This window comes from Ichthyophthirius multifiliis, assembly GCF_000220395.1.
Source record: "Ichthyophthirius multifiliis unplaced genomic scaffold scaff_1120509249643, whole genome shotgun sequence".
Classification (NCBI taxonomy): Eukaryota; Ciliophora; class Oligohymenophorea; order Hymenostomatida; genus Ichthyophthirius; species Ichthyophthirius multifiliis.
In genome coordinates this window covers 1-25,977 of record NW_004087505.1, presented here as the reverse complement: position 1 = coordinate 25,977, position 25,977 = coordinate 1, and the positions used below count along the sequence as shown (strand labels likewise).

Genomic DNA, 25,977 nt, shown 5'->3' with positions numbered 1-25,977 from the left:
AAAATAAATAAAATAACACATATTTTTATTTATATATATATAAAAAAAAAAAAGTAATACAATTCAAAGTTAGTAGTAATTTTAGTTAACTTTTCTTATTATTAAAATATTAATTCTTTCATTAATTCGACTTCTTCATTTTAACAATTAGGAATATTCTCAAGATTTCTAATATATTCATCTTTGGCATGTATTGATTTTTTTAAAGATTCGATTTGTTTTTCTTACATTTATACTACTTTATTATCTCTTTCTTAAGTTTTTTACATTCTATTTTTTTTTTTTTTTTTTAAAATAAAAAAAAAATAATAATATATAATCTTTTTCTTTTTTCTTTTTTTAAATAAAAAACAAAAAAAAAACAAATTACACTTCTTTTTAAAATTCGGCAAACATTTCTTTTTATTCTTTAGTGAATTTTTAATTATTTTCAAGCTCTTTTGTCGTTTCTTATAATTTAAGATTTTTAATAAGCAATTATTTTTTTAAATTTGTTATTAATGTATCTTTATCATCATCATTAATATTTTCTTTATTTTCGATTTCTTCAATTTAAACAATTCTGTTTTTTTCAGTTTCAATAAATTAATCTATTAATAAATTCTTTTTTTAGAGCTCTTCTTTTGCTTTTATTACTTCGTCATCTTTATCACATATTATTTTTTAGGTTTCGAGTTATATTCTATTAAATTTATATATAAAATATTATATATATATAGTATTTTACTCTTATAATTCTCTTTTTAATGTAAGCATTAAATATTCCTTTTCTAATTAAGATTTTTCGAGTTATTATTCAAGCATTTCAACTTATTCTAATTAAACTTTTTCCATTTATTCAGTTCCATCTTTATATCTTTTTTTATATTTTTCAAATAATGTATATATTTATTTTAATAATAATTTACTTTTCAAATAATTCTGTTATTTCTGATATTTCTGATTGACTTTATTTATATGATTCTTATAGTCTTAAAAATTATTCTTTAGGGACGGTTTCTACTTCAGTCATTTTTTTTAGTTTTTTTTTTTTTTTTTATTCTAAGGAGTTATTTTTATTATTTAATTATATTATAATAATAATTTAAATCTATTTATGTGTATTTTATTTAAAAATATAAAATAATATAAAATATCCTAATTCTTTTTATTTTATATATATAATTTAATTATTATTATTATTTTGATAATATATAGGATATATACAAATTATTTTTTAAATATAATAAATTCTAACAAAAAAAATATTTTATAATTATAATTAATCTATGTTTAATATATTTTGTTAATATTAATACCAAATATATTTAAAATTAATTTTTAAAATCATTTTATTAGAAAATTTAATTTAAATTAATAAAAAAAAAATTATGACTTTTTAAAAAAAAAAAATAAAAAAAAAAATATATGTGAATATATAAATACATATATATATTTTTATATATATATATATATACATTTTTTAAATCTTAATTTTTAATTATATTATAAATAATTTATATTAATTTTAAATATATTATAATTTATATTAATTAATTACTTTTTTTAATTACATATTATTCAAATAAATTTTAAGCAACCTTATTATAAAGCCATTATATTCAATTTTAAATACATAATATAATAATTTATTTGTTATAAATTTTTAGATTTTAATTATATTTATTTTAATATTTTTTTAAAAATAAGATTACTTTATTTCTATTTCTTATTTTATATTTTTTTTTTATTATATATTTGTATAAAATTTTATTTTTGGTAAAAAAAATTTTTAATTATAATTATAATAATATATTGAACTAATGTACAAGTTTTTATATTATTTACTAATCTATATATTTTTTATATCCTTATAATTTTTAAAATTAAATACATACGTTTAATTCATTATATATACTCTATTATTTACTTTATTTAATAATAACTGTATATTTAGAAAGTGCACTCATTTAAGTATATTTAAGCCTTCTGAAGAACCATAACTTTAATAAAAGCTACTTTTATATTGTGCCTATTTTTTAATTTTTAAATATTTAGAATAATTTAACAACTTATATTTTAAAAATTTTAAAATATTCTCATAAAAAGTTAAATTTATTAATATATTTTGCAGTTCATTTATATTTTATTTCAGATTTTATTCTTTTTATAAAAAATAAACCTCCAAAAATATATACTTTTTACTAAGAACAATATAATAAATAGTTATTTAATATTATATATAATAGTTTAATTTATTTATTAAAATATTTTATTAAATTTACTATTTTTTGTTTGTTTTAATATATAATTCAATTTTAATTAAATATTAATATAATGTTTTATTTTATTTATATATTAAAATTATTTATTTTATTATTTAATTTTAATTATTCATTATTTATTATTATTATTTTATGAAAAATATTAATGATATATAGTTATTTTTTTATGTATATAAAAATAAAATAAAAATAATATATAATTTTATAAAAATACATATATTATAATTATTATATTAGAATTAGAATAATAAGTTAAATAATAAAATATTAACTAATATAAATTTAGTTTTTAATAATAAAAATTTACATTTTTTTAATATATATTTTTTAAAAAAAAACTAATTTATATAATATATATATATATATATATAAAAATATGAATTAAAAATAATTATAATAAAAAAAAATATATATAAATTTATTTTAAATTAATAAATAATTTTTCATAAATTATCTACAATACTAACTATTTTTCCATCTTCCGATTACATTAATACATTTATCCCTTGATAATAATCTATAGTTTTTTAAATTTATTCAGCCGTAAATCCTTTATGATTAAGCTAAAAAATATAAAAATTAATATAAATAATTAAAAAAATAAATTAAAATTACTTATCTTTCCAAATCACTCATATTTACTCTATTATTTTTACATTTACACTAAGTTTAAATATAATTATAAATAGAAGATTTAAAATCATTTTTCTTTTATTCAACTAAAATTAAATAAATAAAAAAATATATATAATAACATATATATATATATTTATATATATATTTTAATATATTTATTATATTTATAATTATTACTTTATTTATCATCTTAAGTTTCCTCTACTGATTTTTAAGATTCTTCCATTAATCTCAAGGCTTCATTGACATCATCTTAGTTTACTAAATCTGAGAACCTTAATTTAGCTAAAGCTTATGCCAATCTAATAATTCCCAAGAGAGTTCTTGGAGTAGTATAATTTTTTCCCTATTACTAACTTTAATCCTTTCTTTTTTCCAAATACTTTTCAATTAAAAATTAATGTAGTTCTTTTCCTAAAATCGGCTAGTATTATTTCGCTAATCCCACATAAGCTTTAATAGTTTAAACATCAATTACATCAAAATTCAACTTAGGGGCTTATTTATACTTATGCACATATATAATATGATTTGCCTTTTCCATATCACCTTCTGCAGTACATTTATCAAGTAAAATAAAAATAAGATCAAACCTTGATAAAAGAGCTGCTGGTAAATTTATATTTTTATGAGGAGTTAAATTAGGATTATATCTACCATATAAAGGATTTGCAGCTGCTAAAATAGACGTTCTGGCATTCAAGGAAGTGGCCATTCCTGCCTTAGCGATAGAAACAGTTTATTATTCCATTACTTCATGTATTGATGTACGATCATATTCATCCATTTTATCAAATTCATCTATACAACATACTCCAGTATCAGCTAGTACTAATGCACCAGCTTCTAAACTCATATCACCAGTTACTGGATCTTTTATTAAAGATGCGGTTAAACCAACACCACTAGAACCTTTTCCGGTTGTGTAGATTCCTCTAGGGGATATTTTAGCAATATGTTTTAATAATTAACTTTTAGCTACACCAGGATCTCCGATCATAGCTAAATTTATATTTCCTCTAATTTTTATACCTTCGCTATTTTCTAACGATCTTCCTCCGACTTTTTAATTAAAATTATATAAATTAATAAATAAATATAAATATTTAAATAAAATAAATATATGGATAAATATATAAATTTATATATATATATATATATTTTTTTTTTCTTACTTAATAATAAAAGTAATGCTTTTTTAACATCTAACATTCCATATATTTCTGGTGCTATTGATTTAGCGAGATTTTCATAAATCTATTACTAATTCATAGTTTGGCGCATTATTTCGATTCTTTACATTATTTCTATACTTGTATTTTCATCTGAATAACTTTTCTTTTCTTTTATAATTTAATAAGCTTCTATATATGTATCCATTACTAAAAGGTCTGTATTTCTAAATCTATCTTTTTAAGTTGAAAAGTAAATTCCTTATACAACTATCTATTAATTTATAAATGTTACATTATATTTTTATTTAATTATATATATAATTTATAATTTATACTTGATCTCCAGGAGTGCATTAATTAACATTTTCTCCTTTAGAAATAATTAAAAATCTTCTTGGAATATTCCCATATGGTACCTAATCTGAAGTTTCTTATACTCTAATTTCTTAATAACTACAAAAAACACTTGAAGGGATACTGACTTGAACTTTTCCTTTAGTTCTATTAGTCAAACAAACTCCACTTTAACAAGAAGACAAAGGCGTATATTTTTTAAAATCTACACTTTAGTATAACTCAGCACCACAAGTATCACATATATAACAGGCCACCTATATTTAAGGTTTTACTTCAGATACTCTTACTACAATAGCTTTTATGGTTACTAGTTATCCTATAATATCAGAAGTAAGCTTTCTTATGGGGATGGGATTATTTTTAGAGTTAGGTCCTTTTACTATAAATAATTCATATTTTCGGATTATTTTTGGGTGAATTTTATTATATGTGTTTTCGTCTCGATTTTATTCTACTTCTAAATTACTTAAACGGTGTTAGTTTATTATTTCTTTCATATTTTCGATTTCCTTTTTTATTGTAATTTTTTACTAATTTTTTTGTTTTTTTTTTACTTCTTCCTCAGTTTATGGAGTTGTCCTTTTAGGCATTAATTTGTCACAAATTGAAGATAATATTTCTTAAAATCTACTTGTGTTTAAATGAATAGCATTTAATAGTGGATTTTCTTTATTATCTTTTCCGATTCTAAAGTAGTCTTCTAAATCTTCCATTAATATATCAACTCTTTTAATTTATCTATTTGCTACTTTTTGCTTTTATTAAATTTATTTTATTTAATGTAATAATTTTATTTTATTATTTACTAATAAATTCATGTATTTTATATCTTTGTGTATGTTATTAGATTCATCTGAAGATTTTTCAGTAAAGGAAGTTATGAATTCAGTTAATAATAAAGCTTTTTCTTAATACTTAGGATTGAAAAAATTATGTTAATTCATTTTAATATATATATATATATATTTATTAATATTATATTTATTTATTTTCTCTATATTTATTAATTTTTATAACTAAGAAAAAGAAAAAAAAAAAGCACAATATATAAATTTTAATTATTTATTTGGCGGATATAAAATGCGCTCTTCAATAAATATTTAATTTAAATAAAATAAAAAATTTAATTAAAAAAATATATATTTTAAATATATTTATATATATATATATATATATACAAATATTTTTTTTTTATTTAATTATTTCATTTTTTTCTTTTTATTATTTTTATTTTTATAATTTATATTTATAAATTTTATTACCACTATATTTTAATTATTTATAAATAAAAAATTTACACATATTTTAATTTTATTGATTATATCAAGATTTGTTTATTTTACCTATCATTTAGTTTAATAATAATACATTTTTTAGTGCGAATATTTATTATTATAGAGGTTTTTATATAATTTTTAAAGCTTTATTTAATATTATTGTAGATACTATACAAAAAAAGTATTTTTTAATAATAAAATTTTTTAAATTTTAATTATTTTATAAATTGATAATTTTCTAATATATTTTTTAAAAAAAAAAAAATTAGGTAAAAATAATATTGTTTTTTATTTATACTTTATTCTTCTTCGATAATTAATTAAAATATTTTATATAAAATATAATATTTAATTTTATAATAATTCATATATTAATTTTTGTTATTTTAAACAATTATTTAATCATTTATTCTATATTATATTTTTTATGTACTTTATCTTATTTTCATTTTGTTTAATATGTACCCATAAATTGTTATAATTTTTATATTTAATAGGAACCTGATATATTATTTTAAATAATGTTTAATTTCTTTTTATTTATTTGTTCTATATCTATTTTCATTTTCTCATTTATCGAATTTTCTTCTTTTATATTTTTTCTTAATTATGTTTTTAATTTTTTTGTTCCTTACTCTAATTCAACTAAGAAATTAATATTTTATTTGTGTGTTTCATCTTATATTTTTTTCATATCCTCTATATATTAAATTCTTTATACTCTTACAAATTACATATCATTTTATAATTGCTTTTATAATTATTAAATATTTAAATTTAAAATATTAATTACATGTACTAATTAAGTAATATGTTATAATTTAGATTCATTTATATTAATACCAATGTTTTCATTCATTATTTTTTCATTATTATATTCAAAAAGATCTTCAATAGATTAAATACTATTTCGATTTATATTTTAATTTGGGCCATTGTTTTGACCTAAATTTAATTTAAATTAAGGACCTTATTTTCCAGGATTTTTAAGAACTTTCTGCATTAATAAAATATATAATAATAATTGTTTATATTATTATATATAAATAATTGATATAAAAATAAAATTTAAATATATGGTTATTAATATATATATATATAAATAATATATTATTATAATAATTTTCATATATAATAAATTATTAATAATTATAAAAATACTATCTATTATTTATATAAATTTTATTATATATATAAATATATAAATATATATATATATATATTTATATAATTAAAAATATATATTTTATTTAAACTTAAAACCAAATGTTTAAATAACTTATAATAATTTTTATTTTCATATAAAAATATAATAAATATTTTTTTTTTAATTTATTATAAAATAAGTTATAATTACATTAAAAAATAAAGAATTTAATATATAATTATAATTTTTTATAATTAAAAATAATTTTTTTTTACTGATATATATATATTTTATAAAAAATATTAATTTTATTTAAATGAAAATTCAATTAACAATTTTAAAAATTTATTTATGATTTTATATTATATTTAAAAAATAAAATAAAAAGCTTTTTTAAATATATAAAATAATATTATTAATATATTTAGATTATTGCCTTCTAAATTTAAATATAAATAATTTATAATAAATATATAGACGTAAATGCAAAAAAAGAAAAATTATTTAAAAAACATAAGAAATTTAAAGTTTTAATAGAGCTATAATAGATAACAATAATACTTTAATAATGAAAATAGTACAACTTATATACGAGATTAAAAAAATACAAATAAAAGTAATTCTAATATAATGAATTAACAAATAAATGATTATGATTAAAGTTTAGATAATTTTAATAATAGGATTATAATAAATCAATTATAAAATTAAAAAGAATCATATATTTAAGGAATATTTAATGAAGATTATGAATTATAATAATAGCAACATTTTTAATTATAATAATAATAATAATAATAATAATAATAATAATAATAATAATAATAATTATAATAATAATAAAAATTGATATAAAATTAACAATAATATTAATAAGTATAACAGGTTTGCTAATAAATAATGGTATAATAAATATAAAAAGATTAATAAGTATAAAAATTATAAATATAATAAAATTTAAATAACTAAAAAGAATAATAAACATAATATATATAATAAACATAAAAAAGATAATAGTAGTAATAATTAAAAAATAATTTATAATTATAATAAGGATAATAATTATAATAATAATAAAAATTATAAGTATAATAAAATTAATAAATATAGTAAGTTTTATAGTAATAGTAGGTATAATAAGTATAATAAATATAGTAGGTATAATAAGTATAAATATAATAATAATAATAATAATAATAATAATAATAATAATAATATAATAATAATAATAATAATAATAATAATAATTTATTAATGATTAAGATAATAAACTAAATAAATTAAAAATGCATGATAATTTAGATTAAATGTAATAGATTAAACAATATTCTTCGATTATTATATTTTCATATATATTTCATAATCTTTCATTATAATTTTTTATTTTATTGATATTAATGATGGAAATTATACATATTAATTATAAAATAATTTTAATATTTTTATGGATTATAGATTTTATTAGTTTTTATTTGACATACAATAAAATTTATTTAGAGTAATAAGAAATATAATAAAATATTTTTATAAAAAAATAGAAATTAACTAGATGAATAAAGAAGTGATGAATTAATAAATATATCTAATATAATAGAAACTATATTATCAATAGGATTCAAAGTATATATATATAAAAGATATTTATATTTATATAAAAAAATAAAAATAAAAATATATTATATAAATTTTATTTATAATAATAAATTTATAAATTTTGATATATAAATATTATATATATATATATATATATATATATTTATTTTTTATTTTTATATTTTTAATATAATTTTTTTAATAATTAAATAGTTTAGTTTTTATGTTTATTTTGAAATAGAAAGATTTAAATTTTATTATTTGATATTTGTTATGCTTATATATTTATTTTTAATGTTTTTTTTGATTATTTTACGAAATTTAATTGAAAGTTAAACTTTTATGATAATATTATATGATAGTGTATATTATTCTACTTATTTTTTTTTATTTTTTTATTAATAAATATTTTTTTTTAAAAATATTTTAGTTTTTTTGGGGATTCAAAATATTTTTAGTGTTATAAGTATACTTAATTTGTATTAAATAATATGGAAATCTTGACTGGAAATGGGTCGATATATTTTTACCGTTTTGGATATTTTTTTATGTTATGATTTTTATTAATTTTATATTGATAATTTTAATAATTGAGAAATGCATTATAAAAAAATTATATAAGAATATATATAATGATTAGCAAATTTAAAGTATTTTATATTATATTTTTAGTTTATATAAAAAAAAAATATATTTAATATATATATTATAGTTAAAGACTTATTTTGGATATTTTTGTTTTGCTTCGGTTTATTTACAAATTCAACATCTTTTGTTTATTCTATTATAGAAAAATATGAAAATTATAATATTTAAACAGCTAAATATTCATTGTTTTTTAATTTTTTATAAACTTTTGTTTTTATTATATATTCTATTTATACTTGGAAGGATATAAAGTAAAATATAAATTTTTTATAAATTTATATATTTATATATTTATATATTTATATATATATATATATATATATATATATATATAGAATTTTAATTGTTGGCTATATATAAGATATTCCAGAAAATTTTTTTTAATAATCTTTTGATAAAAGTAACGTATCTGAAAAAACAAATATAGAATAAGACTAAGAAGAAGAAATAAGTTGGTAATAATCAGATTAAAATTAAAATTAAGAAATAGAACAAAACAAATAAAAAAATTAAAATAATTAAATAAAATTAAAAAAAATAAAATTAGATAAAAAGATATCTTTATTAATAGGAATTCCTTTACTTTTAGTAAAATTTAATATAAATAAATATAAATAAAATATTTAAATAATATATAAATATATAATTTCTAATGAATATAAAAAATAATTATATATATATATATATATATATATATATTTATTAATATATTTATTTAATAAATTTTTTTATATTTTTAAAGGAAAAATTATCCTCTACTTATTTTACATCATTTTAATTTAATAATCAATTTAAACAAAACATAACAGAATTAAAAAATAATAAATTTACAGATAAAAAAGGTATTTTTAATATCATAATTTTTTTTTATTATTATTTTATTTTAAAAAATAAAGTTTGTTAAAGTTAATTAAAAATTTCTAATAGATGTAAAGAAAAAAATTAAAATAATAAAATTTTTTTCTTTGATTCATAGTCACCTAAAGGACTTAGTGAAAGTTATAAAGACATAGATATAAGATTTGAATTAAATTAAATACAATTAATAAAACCTAAAAATTAATAATAAATATTAGCTTATGATACACAAGTTAAATTTTAAGAATTTATTTCAAGTCCTAAGGCTTAATTAAGATTAAAATAAATGTAATTTTTTAAAAAATAAAAGCAAGAAGAAGAAAATGAAAATATATGTATAATTTGTTATTAAAATGAACCAGATTCTATATTTATGCCATGCGGACATGGGGGTATTTGCTATGAATGTGCAATTGATATTTTTAAAAGAACTAGAGAATGTTATCTTTGTAGAAATGTATAAAATAATATTTAAAACAAACATATTATATAAAATTATTAAAATTAAAGGAAATTAAATAAACAGTATAATTTGATATTAAATAAAAAGAAAAACTAAAAAAGTTAATTGCAGTAACAGCAGCTATTGGAAATAAAAGCGAATTTGGTGAAAATGTAAAAACATTTGAAAATAAATAATGAAAATTTCAGCTTATTGTTTATTTATTATATAGAAAAGTGTAATTAATTTATATTTTATAAAAACTAATATATATATATATATATATATATATATATATATATAATATATTTCTATATAAATCTATAGATATATATTTTTTTATATATTTATATATTTATATTTTGTAAACATTTTTTCTAATAATATAACATTTAATTTTTTAATATATACTTATGATATATTTTATAATTAAAACAATATTTTCATTTTATTTATATTATATGTACTTATCTTTAAAATACAATATTTATAATTAACAATATTAATTATTTATTAATATATTTAATTATGTATTTATTTTATTTTTATCTTTTTTAGTATTTATTTTAATTTTTTAATTTTAAGTAATAAATTAAAAAAAATTTCATGAATAAATTTGTAATTATTCCGTTTAAATAATTTGCATTTACATATCCTTGTCCCCGAAAACTTAGAGAAATAGTAAAATTATCACTTTTTGAAAGGGAAACAAAAGATAAATGTATAGATTTATGGATGAAATATCATTTATAAAGATCTGAAAATGTAGTATATGTATTATCAAAAAAAGAATATGAAACATTTAAAAAATAGTATATATATATAAAATAAATTGGATTTATATATATGATTTATAGATATTTAGAGTCTCCAATGTTTTTATTACCTGTAATTAAGAAAACAGGTCATTTTTTATTAATAGGATAAGCATAAGATAAATCTATTGTAAATAAAAAATTAAAATTAATGTTAAACTATTTAATTATTTCAAAATAATAAAAAAGCTTTATACATATTTGGAAGATTATAAAAGAAAAGGAGCAAATGCTGTACCTTATTTAGTTGTAACTTTTTTTGATGAATTAATAGCCAAAAAAGGTAGTTGTATATATATATATATATATATATATATATATATATATATATATATATTTATATATATTTATATATTAATATATATTAGAAATCGCTTTAGCAAGGGGAGATATATTAAATTATATGTTAAATAAAAATGAAGCAGATTTAGTATTAAATTAAACTTTTAGATAATATTTAACACCTGAATTATATAATGAATTTGTTTATAAATTTAATCATAATCCCGATTCATTTAATTATGATGCTTTTAAATATTAATTTGAAATTCCTAGTTGAATTAATAAAATAATATCTTTATTTTTGTTTTGTTTAATAATAATTATTATTTTTATATTATTATTTTTTTTAATTTTATTCAGAAAAATATTTATATTCATTTTTGTTATTTTAATTTTAAATATATTTTTTTTTTTAAATTAAAAAAAATATGATATAAGTTTTATACGAACAAGGTATACCAGAATTATCTTTTGTATTCTATCAAGAATACATATTTTTAAAAGAATAGCACTTATAAAGTTATTCATTATAAATATTATTAACAGTAGTCCTTTATTTATTATCTTAGAGTTCTTTAAAAGGTAAAAATTAAATTTTTTAGAGATCGAAATTAATAGCTTAATTTCTAATAATAGTAATGATTTTACTAATGTATTAAACTTTTAAAAAAGATTAAATTATGATATCTTTGATTTTAATAAAGAGTTTATTTTTATATATATTATTAAACTATTATAGATAATCATTTACCTTTTGTGAGGGATTTCTATTTGCAAAAGTATGCAGTGAGTTTTTTTTTTTAGGAATGAATTAATTTATCTAATTATATAATGGACATACTATTTTAGAAAAAGGGAATATGGCTTTCCTTTCTAATATTTTTTAATTTAGTGCAGTTTCTATTCCTTTGTTTTGTAAAATTATATACTCTTTAAATAAAAACTTAAATTAATAGAAATTTTATATTTTTGTATTTTTCTTAATTTTATAAATTACTTTTTTGGCCTTTTTGTTTTCTAAATATTACTTAGGTAACCCTTTTAGTATTATTTTTTAAGAATAAGATAGTTTATATGTCTTTTTTTAGATGCTTTTTTTAACTATACTTGGTATTATTATGACTGTTAATTTAAAAGGTAAAATAGAGGATATTTATATTAGGAAAATCTTCCATTTCTAGGTTGTGGCTATTTTACTCTTGGGAATTTATAGAGCTCCGTAGTTTACTTTATTAGCTTTTAGTGGAATGATTTATTTGTTTTTTATTATGGAGTTCCTAAGGTAAGAATTTGGCACATCGAATAACTTAATTAATAAATTTGATCTTTTCTTGAGTCAGTTTATAGATAAAAGGGATAATAAATAACTTATTTTGACTCATATTTATCTGATTTTGGGTATCGCGTACCCTTTGATTTATTCATTTTATCTTTTAGATACTAAAAATGCAAATTTCTACTATAATGCGCTTGCTGGAGCAGCTGTTTTGGGGATTGGAGATAGTTTCGCATGTATAGTAGGAAGAAAATTCGGAAAAACTATAATTGGGTATAAAAGTAGAAAAAGCTTAGAAGGTACATTAGCTTTTATATTTTCGGCTTTTGCTTTCACATATATATTGTTTGAAAGAGATTAACATTTTTTTATATATTCGTTTATTAAAATTTGTATTTGTGCGTTTTTGGAAACTTTTACGAATTAAATTGATAATCTTTTATTGAGTATTATATATATGAATATATGATGATGGTTATTTTTTTAGTATAAAAAACTGAATTTTATAAACAATTTTTTTTTTATTATAATATTATTAAAAAAAATAAAAAAATATTTTATTAATTTTTAATAATATATAAATTAGTTATTTATTTATAAATACATCTTGTATATAAACTTAAAAGATTTTTATATTTTTTATTAAAAAAAGTATTTAAATATTATATTTAATTCATCTTTAATTATATTTAAATTTTTTTAAAAAAATAATCATTTAAATAAATTTTAATAATATTTAGGTATAAAATTAATTTTTAATATATATATTGATATCTTATTATTTAATGAAACAAAAAGTTTTTTTCTTTCAACAAAAAGTATTATTTAATGGTTTTTTTTGCGAAAAATCTATATTTATTATTATATTATTTTAAAGAGAATATTTTGTTTGTATAAGAAATAATTTTAGTATATCAAATAAAATCTTATAATTTTAAAATATGAAATCATCTACTTAAATAAATTAAAACAAAAAATTAAGTGTTATAAACATTTTTATTAATATGAATTTTATTTAGAAAAATATATTAAAAAAGTATTTGCCAAGTTTAAGTTAAAATAAAATATTTTTTAATAATTTTTGTTTAAAAGAATTAATTTTATTTAAATTATTAAAAAAAACAAAATTTTTAGAAATTAAAATGAAGTATTTTATCATAAATATAAAAAGAATAAAAATTAGAATTTTTTTTTTTTTCAAATAAAATATAAATTAATATTTATTAATAGAAAATGATAGTATGCAATTAACTAACAAAATTTAAACGAAATAAAAAACTAATTTTTATAAATATAATATAAAAGTGTTCTCCCAGATTACGTATTTATTAAATAATTAATATCAAAAAATTAATTTTGGAGAATTACTCTTAATAAATAAAAAAATAATGTTTTATATATAATTATTATATTTAAAATAAATATACATATCATATATATAATTATCATTAACGATTTTATTTTAAAAGAAGGATTTTATAAAAAAAAAAAAAAATGAATTAAATTAAATTTAATAATTATATTTTAATTTTCGAAAAATGTATCTAATTCAAAAATTATTTATTTATAAATAGAAATTTAGTTATTTATTTTTAAATGTTAAAGTTGAGATTTTTATATAGTGTAAATATGATAAATATATATTGGGAAAAATATTCATTTTGAAAAAAAAAAAAAAAAAAATTAGGAAAAAAGAATTAGAATATAAGTTTAGTTATTAAATATAAAGTTTTATTGGGTGTGGTTGAAAAGGAAATTCTTTTAAATTTAAAAGAAAGTAAATATAATACCAGAATTTTAAATTTAAGTGGAAGTTTTTTTAATTAAAAATGACGATTAAATAATACATCTTTTTATATAATTTTATGTTTATAAAAAATTTTTTATTGAATTAAAATTAATTAAAATAGTTAAAAAATTCATTTCGATTAATTAAAAAAATATGTTTATTAAAAAATACAGGAAGTAGTAAATAGAGAAAAAAATATAAGATAAATAATATAATAAAAATCAATTAATTTAATATAAATTAAAATAAATTTTCAGAGAAATAATGTTTTATTTTTTATAGTATAAAAAAAAGAAAATAATGAGAAGTTTTATAATTCAATTATTTATAGTTACAAAAAAATAATTTTAAGAAAAATAATGTATTATAGATATTAGAAATGATAAGACTAAATTAATTTTTTCTCAAGTATATAGAATCAAGCTAATGTTTTTTATAATAGTAATTTTATGTAAAATCTGAAATAAAATGAATCTTTAAATTTTAATTAATATAATAATATTGTATATAAACATTATTTTATTTATAATTATAAAAAATAATTTTAATATTTATCTTATTTTATATATAAATAATATTATTTTTTGTTTAAAAGAATAATAATAATAAATATTTTATATAAAAAGATTTTAATCATATATATTTATATATATTTTTTTTTTATGATTTTATAATTTATAATAAATATTATTTTTTTTCGCAAGAATTTAACAAAAAAACGTTTAAGATATGAAATTAATATCTTTTATATAATTTATTTTTATTATAAATACTTATTTTTTGTTAATTTATTTATATCTAAAATTTATATAAATTTTTTATCAATTGCTTCGCATTTGTTATTTAAAATAATATTATTCTATGTATTTTATTTCAATATTTTAATATTTTAGGTGTCCATTGGCTTTTAGGGTCAATATATTCACCAGGCTAAGGTGGTGTAACCTTTCATATTTAAAATATATTAAAATTATTAATAAATTTATTTTTTTACAGTTGACACAGAAAAATTCCTAAAACATAAAAATGACAAAAAAAATGTAGGAACTAACATATGGAATGTATTCCATTTCCAGTTACGGTTAACAACCCACATACTTGTATTCATATATCTTGGAATAGGGTATTTTTGAAATCCTCCCATTTATTTATATTTTAATTATTTTTTTTTATAGTAATTTTTTTATAAAAAATAAATATAATAAAGGATAATAATTTATTATTTATTTAAAAAAATAAATAAATATAATATATAAAATATGTATATAAAAATATATATATTATATATATATATATATATTATATTATTTTTATATTTTAATTTAAATATTTTTTTTTTTTTTTTTTTTTAATAAATAAACTAATATATATATAATTTAATTATTATCATATTGAATTAAATTTTTTGTTAAATCCTAATATAAAGTTACTATATAAAATTATAAATATATAAAAATCAAAATAAAATATAATTAAATTAATAAAAAATAATTTAATTAAAATTATTAATATTTAATATATTTACATAATTACATATTTTATAAAATCAAACATTTTTTAATATTAATGAATTTAAATAATAAGCCAAAAGGCTATTTGTTAATCCATAATATATAAAAAAGACATAATATAGGAACATTAGTACGCAGTGCATCTGCATTTAATATTCAAAAAATTTTTTTAATAAGCAAACACGGTGAATAAAACGATTATTCGCGAAAATTTAAATCTATAAAAAAAGAATTTTAAATGTTTGGAAATCACGGAACTTCCCATTAAATGAATTTTGAGTCTTTCATTAATTTAAAAGACGCGAAATAGTTTTTTCAAGAAAACAAAATTACAGTATGTGGAGTCGAGATTATGTCTAATAGCATTAATATTATTTAATAACCTTTTAAAGGAGACACTGTTTTTTTAATGGGAAATGAAGGATAAGGATTATTAGATTGTCACAAAAATATTTGCGATCAGTTTGTTTATATCCCTTAATATACAAATAAAACAGCTAGTTTAAATGTGGCTTGTGCTGCCTCAATTGTTTTTCATCATTGGGCTATGTGGGCTTAGTATGAAGAATGCTAACTTTTTGGGGAAAAGTTCTAGCAGGTTAATAGTGATAATAATAAGGATGTGATGGTTTTGGAAGGAAAGAATGTATTATAATAAGATGAAGAAGAGGAAGAAAAAAAAGATAATGATGAAGTTGATAAATAGCTTTTTTAATGATTTATACATTTTTTTTGTTTAGTTTAATATATATATATTATAGTAATTTAATTTATATATATATATGTATTTTTGTTTCTATAATGTTCAATTTATTTATAAACTAATAATTATAATTTTAGTTTAATATTTTATATATAAAGCATTATTGTTTATTTTTAATATAATTCATATATTTAATTTTTAATATTTTTTAAAATAAAATAATACTAACAATTTTTTTGTTTTATTTTTTTAAAAAAAGCAATTCAATATATTTTTAATATTCTTAAATTTTTGTTATTTTTTATATTAATACAAAATATAAGGTATTTTTATATATAAAGTATTCATACACATATTTATTAATAAAAATTAAATAATACGCGCGCCCAAAATTAAACAAAAATAAATAAAAATAAACGTAAAAAATAAAAAATATTAATAATTAATCTAAAAAATAAACAAAACAAAAAAGTTAATATAATGGAAGTCGAATATTCATAAAAAGGTTCTATATTAAATCTAATGCGTAAACACAAAATTCCACAAACCCCTAAAGATTTCTAAAGAAACCCAAAATCAACATACATTAATCTCTCTTAAGATTTCTAAATAGGCATAAAGCAAATAAATTATCAATAATAATATTCTAAAACCTATTTTTTAAGGTTAAATAACCTTTCTACATACTTCCATCATACTTTTGAATAAAAAAATCTTTCCGTTTGTGATAAAATACTCAATGTAAAGCCTGGAAATGAGGCCTAAATTGTAATAGCTACATTATATAAGCATATGAAATTAAAACCTTCTGTGTTTTCTGAATAAAATTAAAAGGTTAATAATAATAATTATATAAGTGATGATGATATTATATATATGGAAGATAATTTAGGTAGAATGTAACTTTCTTTTAATAATTCTATATATGTAAATCCTTTAGGATAGAAAAGCCCAATTAATAAAGATATGTTAGTAACTGGAATTGTTATGGGAATTAAAGGAATTTAAAGAGCAGCAGAAGTTAATGTTTTTGAAGTTTAAGAAATGTATTCATGTCTTTTACCTTATTAGGAAAAAAAAGTCAGTATTCCATATCCTTTAAGTACGAATTTTAATTAGAATTAATATGATTTTTAGTATTATTTGTAAGATAATTTAGAAAATATAGGAAATTTTGTAATTTTTACATCAGGTATACATATAGACTCAAAAGTTGATAAATTTTCATTGAAAATGTTTACATCAATTCTTGTAGGAAATTCAAATTTAAAAAAAGTAAATATATATATATATATATATATATATATTATTATACATTTATATATTTTTTATATTTATTTATCTATTTTTAAATATATTTATTAAAAAAATATTAATAAATTATAATATATTTTATACAGATAATGTAAAATGTAAATAGAGTTATTATTGCTGGTAATGTAATAGAAAAAGTTTAAGGATTAGATTATAATTTAGTCGGCTCTTATAGATGCCAAGATTAATTTAAAAACTTATATTCTGAGATTAGTTAAAAAATGAAAGATGTAGATGAATTAATTAGTTAACTATCATATAATACATCTTTAGATATAATGCCTGGAGAAAAAGACCCTACCCCTATGTTTTTACCTCAATAACCTATTAACAAATGTTATTTTATGTAATCTATTAATAATAAGAACTTATAATGTGTAACTAATCCTTATAAATTTGAAATAGATGGAATTCAATTTCTTGGAACTTCAGGTTAGAATGTTTCTGATATTAAAAAATATTCCAGTTTAAATGATAATGAAATCGATATTTTAGAGAATAATATCTATTGGAGACATATGTTTCCTAGTGCTCCTGATACTTTATAGTAAATAAATATATTAATATTTTTTATATATTGATTTTGTTGTTGTTGTTATTTTTAGATGTTATCCATTTGGAGATTAAGATAATTTTATTATTGATGAATTACCGCATGTTTATTTTAGTGGAAATTGCAGTAAATTTGATACTAAGCTTATTTATGACGAAAAAGTAAAAAGTTCTTGTAGATTAATTTGCATTCCCTAATTATCTGTTTGTAAATCTTTTATTTTATTAAATATTTCTAATTTAGATGTTTTCTAAATACATTTATGATAGAAATTTTAGCATCTTTATTCGATAAATATATATATATAAAAAATATTTATGTGAGTATTTTATTTTTTGAAAAAAAAAAAAAATCATTTATTTTAAAATAAATATTATATACGAATTATATCTCTTTAAATGTTTAAAATACTTTTTATGAAAAAAATAAATAAAAAAAATCACTTTAAAAGAATATATAGTCCTTTATAATTATTTTTATAGTATTTATTATTATAAATTAGTAAGATTATTGTTATTTTTTTAGTATTCTTATATATACATATATATATATATATTTCATATTTATTTCTAGTCTTTTTTTATCATTATTCATTTGCATGAAAATTATTATTTTTTATATAAAAAAAAATGTTCATTTTAGTTATTCTATTTTAAATTTAAGAACTACCCTATATTATTATATAAAAAAATAAATTTCATAAGGTTTTATAATCTCGAATTTATGGTATATTTATATATTCTATAGGTAGGAGAATTTTATAAATTCATCATAAAATCAAAATTACATTATTAATAGTTTATTGACTTAAAATACCTTTTAAAAATTTATATATATGATAAAATGTATTTTTATATATAATAATGTATATATATGAACATTATTATTCAAATTGAAAAGTACTACTATTATAACTAAGTCATTTAATCTCTCAGTATTCATAGTCTTTTATGTGACAAGAAATGTCCGTTTTAATCTTTAAAATTTATAAAAATCACTTATAGATTGAAATTCTATTCTAAAAGAATATACGTCTCTAATTAATAAAGTAAAAGTTATTTATAATAAAAAGTCTAATTTCATTTAATATCTCAATCACCTACAATATTATAATTGTAAGATTATAAATTGTAATATGCCTAAAATATTATGAATCTTATATACATATAAAAAAATACTTATATTTAAGCTGCATATTAATTATTTATATAATAATATTTAATAATCAGAAGTCCATTTTATTTAATAAATTCTATTAATAAGATTTTATTTTAAATTATTTTAATGAGATCATCTTATATGAAAACAAAATGGTACATAAAAATTTCTATTTATTTTCCTTAGCTAGTTAATATATTTTCCTTTATTTAAGCTATATCATATATAAATAAAGGCAATATATTTATTATATTATAAAATAAAATGTTTGTTATATATGTTACTATAATATTGATTTGGCCTTTGATTATTTCACTTTTGGTATAATAACTGGAGCATAAAAAATTTAGAATATCGAAAAAAAATATTATTATTATTATGTCAAATATATATACTTAATTAGCAAGTGTAAAAACTTATTCTATAAATTATCTTTAAAAAAATTATTATAAAAATAAAAAAACTTATAAGTTTATAAATTTCCAAAATAATCTCAAAATAAGCGAAAAAACAAGAATTTTCTCGAGTTTATTTTATTATTTCTTTATTTAAATTGTTAGATTTACATATTTTAATTTTAAAGTATAATCAATTGCGTTTTTGGAAGTTATTTTAGATTTCTGAAAATTTTATACTTAATAGTAATAATTTTATTCTAAGTTTTTCGAATATAAATTCTTGTATTTTCTACTTTGTAAAGTGTAGGCGAATTTAAGTGATATTAATCTTAATCATAAAAATGTTTTTTTGTCTATTTTTATTAAATATGTCGATTATATGTTTTTATTTTTTTGAAAATTTTTATAATAACTTTTATCGTTATTTAATACTAGGTTATTTATATTATATTATATATTAAAAAATATTTATTCATTTTTTTTTACATTGTTATAGGATGATTAATGTAAATTTGAAAAAATAATATTATTTCATAAATAAAATTTTAGAATAAATAAATTAGAAAAATGTAATTAAAAAATAAAAAAAAATTATTATTCGTATTAAATTAATAAATTAAGTATTTTTTATTAATTAGTAATTGAAATAATATTAAATTAATTAAAAAAATTATTTTATAATAAATAAATAAATTTAAATTTAAATATATATATATATATATATATATATATATATATATTTATTTTATATATTATATTTTAAAAATTTATATAATTATAATAACATTTTATTTTATTTTTTTTATTAATATTATAATATTTTAAATAATTGAAATTTATTTTAAATATAAGTTTTTTTAATAAAATATTAATTTATTTTTTTAGATACTTTTATTTTAATTAAAATTATATTATTTTATTTTAAATAAAAAATATTAATTTTTATACATAAATAACAATTTTATAAATATTTTAGAACATTTTTTTAAAAAAATTAGCTAATATGAACTAAACACATAAAAACTAATTGAATATTATTAAATAAAATATACTAAACAAAAACAATATATAATTAATATATAAATATATTAATATTAATTAAATATAAAATAAAAAAATTATATATAAAAATAAAATAATTATAATAATAATAATAAATAATAATAAATAAATAATAAATACTTAAATATAAAAAAATATAAAATATAAAATAATTTTCAATAACTATTTTCAGGCATTAAAACACAAACCAATAATTTTCCTATAGCCTTCGTTAATTCTTTAGTTTATAAAATTTTTTTACAAAAATTAGAAATCTCACTATTATGTATATTATTTATACATTTATTTTATAAATACTTTAATTATTTTTATAAATTTTCAATATTTTCTAATTAATTACTATTAGCATTTTATATACATAATAATTCAAGCCACCTAATTTTATCGTTTTCAAAAAGGGCTGCCATCATTTTATTAATTTTTTTAGTGACAATTTTTTCAACTATATGAAATTTATCATTTTTTTATTTAAATGTATATTCATTATAATTATCATTTATTACTAATTCAATAAATTCTTGTATTTTTTTTTACATTTTTTCCCATATTTTTAATTCTAGTTTATTTTCTGGTCTGAATGAATCAAATTATTTATTATTATTAATTTATTATTGATATAATTATTATTATTAATCTCCAAATGATTATTCGAATGTATATTCCCATTTTTCTAAATTGGAACTATGATTTTATTTGTTCTTTTTAAATGTAAATTATAAATTATTTTCCTCACTTTTATATTATTAAGTACTAGAAACTGAAGAATCCCAAATTTTATTATTTTTCCCTTAAATATAATCCTCTAGAGCTATATTTAGGAAACAATTTACGTTTATTTATTATTGATTTTCATTTTAAAAAATATTTTATTTTAATTTTTACATAAATCTTTCTATTATTTTTTCTTCTTTTTCTCCATATACTTATTCTAATATATTTTTACACTATTCTAATGATAATAAAGAATTTTGCTTTTTTTTTTTTTTCCATAAATTAAAATAAATATAAATTTACATTATTTTCTGTATATTTTAACATCATTTCTCTTACAAATAAATAAAAAGCAAGTTCTTCTTTCTAATAATGATTTTGGGCAAAACCATAAAACGTTAGTATAGGTAAAATTAAAATATTATTAAATTTTTCACTATTTTATAAATAATATTCAACACTTTCTATTAAATTTATTAAACTTTATACACTCATTTTTTTATAATTTTAGTATTTTTCATTATAGTATTTATATATGAATTCGCTGAAATTAATTTCATCATTTTCCTTTAAAAACTTCATATCTTTCATATTATTTTCATTCATTTTAATCGTCAATGTATTTTAATAATACTTGGCCTAATATAACTCCTATATACATTTATAAAGATGAAAAATAGTGATTTTAAAAGGTCTTTATATTAAATTTTGTTCTAAAAAATTTCTCAAAATATTCATTTAAGTTAAATTATTTTAATCATTTTTTTTACTTATATTTTTAATATTATTATCAATTTAATTACAAGTATTATCAAATATTTTTTAATTTGAGTTTTATTATATATAAGTAGGCTCTTAGTGTATAGATATGCTTTTATTTGGTCTTTTTTAGGGTATATTTATGGAATTTATGATATGTTTTTTTTATTTTTTTAATTGAAGTTTCTATATATATTATTTATTATTTTCTATTAATATTTATTGTTGAATTTATTTTTTTTAATCTTAATTCTCTTTATTTTGTTTCCTATATGATAATGTTTCTTACGATTTATTAATACTTTTAGTAGATTGAGATTTTTTATTTAGTTTTCTACTTTTTTCTTATATATTATTAGTAATTATTTAACTTCTTCTATTATCTATTATTTAATTTATATATATATTTGGGGTTTTAGGCGTTTTTGGGGGAGAATAATGCGTTTGGGCTTTTTTAGTGGTTATATTACGGTATATTTCTTATTAAGATTTAATTTTTGTCGGAGATTTTGATATTTAGACAATTTTTTGACTTTTCTGGATATTTTTTTATATTTCTTATTAGGGATTCAATTTTATTGTGGCTTGGTATGTTTCGGATTTATTGTCTTTTTTAAAAATGAAATCGTTCATGATTAAAAATTAGGCATATTTTCGTTGTCTTTCTTTTGATAAATCTGAAAAATTTACAACATATTATGCTTTCATTAAAAATTATTGTTTTTATTTTTTAAATTATATAAACGAAAAAAAAATAAACAGTAATATAAATTTAATTAAAAAAGTTTATAAAAATAAAAATATTTTTTTAAATATAATGAATAATTTTTTAAATAATAAAAAAAACATAAAATGTTTTGTTCAATAATATTATATTTTATAATATAATTAATATATGATAATAAAAAATTTTCTGATATTATATATATATATATATATGTATATTTTACATATATATTCATATATATATTTTTAATATATATTTTTTTTTATATATATTTAATTTAAATTTTTAATCTTAATTTTTTTAATTTTCTATAAGTATTTTTTTTAATTAATTTTTATTATAATTATATTTTATACCTTTATATAAATAAATATTTAATTTTTTTTTTTTAATGATTTATTATTTTTATTTTTATAATATCATATTTTATATTTTTTATTTTTTTTAGAACATATATAATTGAATAATAATTTTTTCTGTTTATATATATACATTTTATTTTCGTTTATAATATAGTGTTTTAATTTCTAAATAAAAAATTTAATTTATTTAAAATTTATGAATTTAACTTAATTAGTATATTTACTTGAGAAATAAATTAAATTTAAACAAAACACAAAATAAATATAGATATAAAAAAAAATTAATAAACAAAATTTTATTATAAAATGATAAAATTTATCATTAAACTATAAATAATTTTAAAATATTTATTAATATTTAAAAATATTAGAAATTCATTAACATTTAAATAAAAGAATTAACTAATAAACTATAAAATTATTTAAGTTAAGAACAAATTTTTTATTAAACTTATTAAAATAAATTAATAATAAATAAGAAAAATTTAAAATTAAAAAAGCATATTAATTCTATTTATAAAAACAAATAATAATTTTAAAAATAATAAAATAACATTATTCATTATATTATAAAAAAGTTAATGAATTATATGTCAGATATTTTACATTCATTAACAAGATTTATTTATTTATATAAAAATAAGTAAAGACAGTAATATCTATAAATAAAAAAATATATTAATATATATATATATATATATATATATATATATATATATATATTTTTTATATCTATTTTTTATAAATATTTTGATTTTTATATTTTTATACTTCATTATGTTTAAATCAAATTATATATGCTTGATGGAAATATTACTAATTATAATAATATTTAATTACAAATTAATTTTTTATAAATTCTTATATACTTTTTTAAAAGAACGAAACAATATATATTACTATTTTATTTATTGACATGCTTTTTTATTTTTATGTTAACATAAATTTACTTAATTATTTGATTGATGTAGATATTATACCAATATTAATGAACATAATTGAAAAATTTTAATTATAATTTTACAGATAAAAAAAAACTACGAATAGAGCATAATTACTTTTATATGGAATTGTCAATTTTCAATAATCATTAATAAAAATATGAATTTTATGATTTTTTGTTTTTTTAAATTAATATTTGATAAAAAATATAATATTCATATAATTTTAACTATTGAATATACATTTTCAATAAAGAGTATAGTTTAATATAATTTATTTATAGTACTTAATCAAATAAATGAAAATATAAGTCTATTAATAATATAATTCCAATAAAATTATTCGATCTTGTATATATACTTATTAAGAAAATCGATATTAACATTAGCTGATTAGGAGATTTGTATAGTAAAATAAATAGATTGAAAAAAAATAAATAAGTTTATATTTTTTGATTTTAAAAAAAATTAAAAGCTGATAAATACTTTGAAAATGTTAAAATAAGAATTATTACATATTTTTTTAATTTTTATTTAAATTGTATTTTATTAAATTTTATTAATATATTAATTTTATATTAATTTATGTAAATAAATAATTATAAATTTAAAAATATTTTTATATAATATAATTAATAATAATACAATTATATAAAAAATATTATATTTATTTTTTATACAATAAAAGATTAATAATAAATTAATCAAATATATTAAAAATAAAAATTTTTATATTAAATAGACATATAATAGTAATTTTAATTTTATTTAAAAAAATAATTATAAAATTTATATTGGATGTATATAAATAAAAAATATATATAAATTTATATTGTATTAATGAAAAAATAATTAATAAATTCATTTATAAAAAGAATTTTTTTTAGAGGATAATAATTAATTAATGTTAACAAAACTTTATCTATTATTGAAATAAAAAGGCTTATCTTAATAAAAGTTTTATTTTTAACCAATTAGATTACTATTTTTCAAGCAAGAGCTTAAATTAAAAGAATTTTCTTTATTAATAAAAATATTACTAGTTGCCATACATTAATTATTAGAATATTCGTTTCTTGGAGAAATACTTTATTTAAATAGATTTTGTTATTATTAAATATACCCTTTAATATTTTTAAATATATTTATATATAAATTTTAAATATTATATTCAAATTTACATTTATATTTTTATATATTTATTTATACCTTCATTTAT

General features: G+C 14.7%; 5 protein-coding genes across 5 annotated transcripts, besides 58 other annotated features; 3 read left to right on the top strand and 2 right to left on the bottom strand. All coding sequences in view use genetic code 6, as the record gives it.

Annotated features, from left to right (window-relative positions):
• Nucleotides 1–1,379: 1,379 nt before the first annotated feature.
• Nucleotides 1,380–1,404: a microsatellite.
• Nucleotides 1,382–1,406: a microsatellite.
• A 7-nt stretch (nucleotides 1,407–1,413) lies between these two features.
• Nucleotides 1,414–1,456: a microsatellite.
• Nucleotides 1,415–1,463: a microsatellite.
• A 12-nt stretch (nucleotides 1,464–1,475) lies between these two features.
• Nucleotides 1,476–1,530: a microsatellite.
• A 791-nt stretch (nucleotides 1,531–2,321) lies between these two features.
• Nucleotides 2,322–2,394: a microsatellite.
• Nucleotides 2,343–2,395: a microsatellite.
• Nucleotides 2,343–2,398: a microsatellite.
• Nucleotides 2,399–2,596: 198 nt separating this feature from the next.
• Nucleotides 2,597–2,681: a microsatellite.
• Nucleotides 2,606–6,712, bottom strand: IMG5_019440 (hypothetical protein; the record flags this gene model as incomplete). The annotated part of the gene is made up of 7 exons (XM_004039493.1): nucleotides 2,606–2,827; nucleotides 2,880–2,983; nucleotides 3,078–3,962; nucleotides 4,076–4,346; nucleotides 4,411–4,941; nucleotides 4,987–5,187; nucleotides 6,503–6,712. 7 exons carry the CDS (start codon nucleotides 6,710–6,712, stop codon nucleotides 2,708–2,710), a joined length of 2,322 nt encoding a protein of 773 aa, XP_004039541.1. The 3' UTR covers nucleotides 2,606–2,707.
• Nucleotides 2,628–2,681: a microsatellite.
• Nucleotides 2,832–2,876: a microsatellite.
• Nucleotides 3,005–3,075: a microsatellite.
• Nucleotides 3,021–3,069: a microsatellite.
• Nucleotides 3,022–3,060: a microsatellite.
• Nucleotides 3,990–4,059: a microsatellite.
• Nucleotides 5,385–5,422: a microsatellite.
• Nucleotides 5,389–5,418: a microsatellite.
• Nucleotides 5,568–5,609: a microsatellite.
• Nucleotides 5,614–5,667: a microsatellite.
• Nucleotides 5,615–5,659: a microsatellite.
• A 165-nt stretch (nucleotides 6,713–6,877) lies between the features above and the next one.
• Nucleotides 6,878–6,954: a microsatellite.
• Nucleotides 6,896–6,939: a microsatellite.
• Nucleotides 6,955–7,630: 676 nt separating the features above from the next.
• Nucleotides 7,631–8,104: a microsatellite.
• Nucleotides 8,105–8,142: 38 nt separating this feature from the next.
• On the top strand, nucleotides 8,143–12,616 carry IMG5_019430 (zinc finger domain protein; the record flags this gene model as incomplete). The annotated part of the gene is made up of 11 exons (XM_004039492.1): nucleotides 8,143–8,165; nucleotides 8,395–8,476; nucleotides 9,162–9,348; nucleotides 9,433–9,548; nucleotides 9,645–9,685; nucleotides 9,840–9,939; nucleotides 9,994–10,412; nucleotides 10,466–10,570; nucleotides 11,402–11,495; nucleotides 11,581–11,797; nucleotides 12,387–12,616. Coding segments are annotated over 11 exons (1,614 nt in total), but the record flags the coding sequence as incomplete, so codon positions are not given.
• Nucleotides 8,574–8,612: a microsatellite.
• Nucleotides 8,838–8,877: a microsatellite.
• Nucleotides 9,364–9,428: a microsatellite.
• Nucleotides 9,374–9,431: a microsatellite.
• Nucleotides 9,591–9,640: a microsatellite.
• Nucleotides 9,599–9,640: a microsatellite.
• Nucleotides 9,703–9,741: a microsatellite.
• Nucleotides 9,768–9,808: a microsatellite.
• Nucleotides 9,777–9,828: a microsatellite.
• Nucleotides 10,664–10,758: a microsatellite.
• Nucleotides 11,503–11,577: a microsatellite.
• Nucleotides 12,617–14,753: 2,137 nt separating the features above from the next.
• Nucleotides 14,754–14,800: a microsatellite.
• Nucleotides 14,801–14,974: 174 nt separating this feature from the next.
• Nucleotides 14,975–15,703, bottom strand: IMG5_019420 (hypothetical protein; the record flags this gene model as incomplete). Its single annotated transcript, XM_004039491.1, has 3 exons — nucleotides 14,975–15,033; nucleotides 15,333–15,504; nucleotides 15,554–15,703. The coding sequence occupies 2 exons, from the start codon at nucleotides 15,701–15,703 to the stop codon at nucleotides 15,433–15,435; spliced, it is 222 nt and encodes a 73-aa protein (XP_004039539.1). The 3' UTR covers nucleotides 14,975–15,033; nucleotides 15,333–15,432.
• Nucleotides 15,704–15,798: 95 nt separating this feature from the next.
• Nucleotides 15,799–15,858: a microsatellite.
• Nucleotides 15,801–15,854: a microsatellite.
• Nucleotides 15,803–15,864: a microsatellite.
• Nucleotides 15,803–15,867: a microsatellite.
• Nucleotides 15,804–15,864: a microsatellite.
• Nucleotides 15,868–16,019: 152 nt separating the features above from the next.
• Nucleotides 16,020–16,059: a microsatellite.
• A 363-nt stretch (nucleotides 16,060–16,422) lies between these two features.
• Nucleotides 16,423–16,788, top strand: IMG5_019410 (obp33pep like protein, putative; the record flags this gene model as incomplete). Its single annotated transcript, XM_004039490.1, has 1 exon — nucleotides 16,423–16,788. The coding sequence occupies one exon, from the start codon at nucleotides 16,423–16,425 to the stop codon at nucleotides 16,786–16,788; it is 366 nt and encodes a 121-aa protein (XP_004039538.1).
• Nucleotides 16,789–17,161: 373 nt separating this feature from the next.
• Nucleotides 17,162–17,205: a microsatellite.
• Nucleotides 17,206–17,367: 162 nt separating this feature from the next.
• On the top strand, nucleotides 17,368–18,906 carry IMG5_019400 (DNA-directed polymerase delta regulatory subunit, putative; the record flags this gene model as incomplete). The annotated part of the gene is made up of 3 exons (XM_004039489.1): nucleotides 17,368–18,048; nucleotides 18,174–18,634; nucleotides 18,693–18,906. The coding sequence occupies exons 1-3, from the start codon at nucleotides 17,566–17,568 to the stop codon at nucleotides 18,904–18,906; spliced, it is 1,158 nt and encodes a 385-aa protein (XP_004039537.1). The 5' UTR covers nucleotides 17,368–17,565.
• Nucleotides 18,053–18,098: a microsatellite.
• Nucleotides 18,907–19,875: 969 nt separating the features above from the next.
• Nucleotides 19,876–19,912: a microsatellite.
• Nucleotides 19,876–19,931: a microsatellite.
• Nucleotides 19,932–20,900: 969 nt separating this feature from the next.
• Nucleotides 20,901–20,954: a microsatellite.
• A 299-nt stretch (nucleotides 20,955–21,253) lies between these two features.
• Nucleotides 21,254–21,362: a microsatellite.
• Nucleotides 21,260–21,377: a microsatellite.
• Nucleotides 21,319–21,412: a microsatellite.
• Nucleotides 21,321–21,374: a microsatellite.
• A 131-nt stretch (nucleotides 21,413–21,543) lies between the features above and the next one.
• Nucleotides 21,544–21,586: a microsatellite.
• Nucleotides 21,587–23,644: 2,058 nt separating this feature from the next.
• Nucleotides 23,645–23,711: a microsatellite.
• Nucleotides 23,652–23,712: a microsatellite.
• Nucleotides 23,690–23,729: a microsatellite.
• Nucleotides 23,730–24,490: 761 nt separating this feature from the next.
• Nucleotides 24,491–24,540: a microsatellite.
• Nucleotides 24,504–24,569: a microsatellite.
• Nucleotides 24,570–25,286: 717 nt separating this feature from the next.
• Nucleotides 25,287–25,319: a microsatellite.
• A 582-nt stretch (nucleotides 25,320–25,901) lies between these two features.
• Nucleotides 25,902–25,948: a microsatellite.
• Nucleotides 25,949–25,977: the final 29 nt, after the last annotated feature.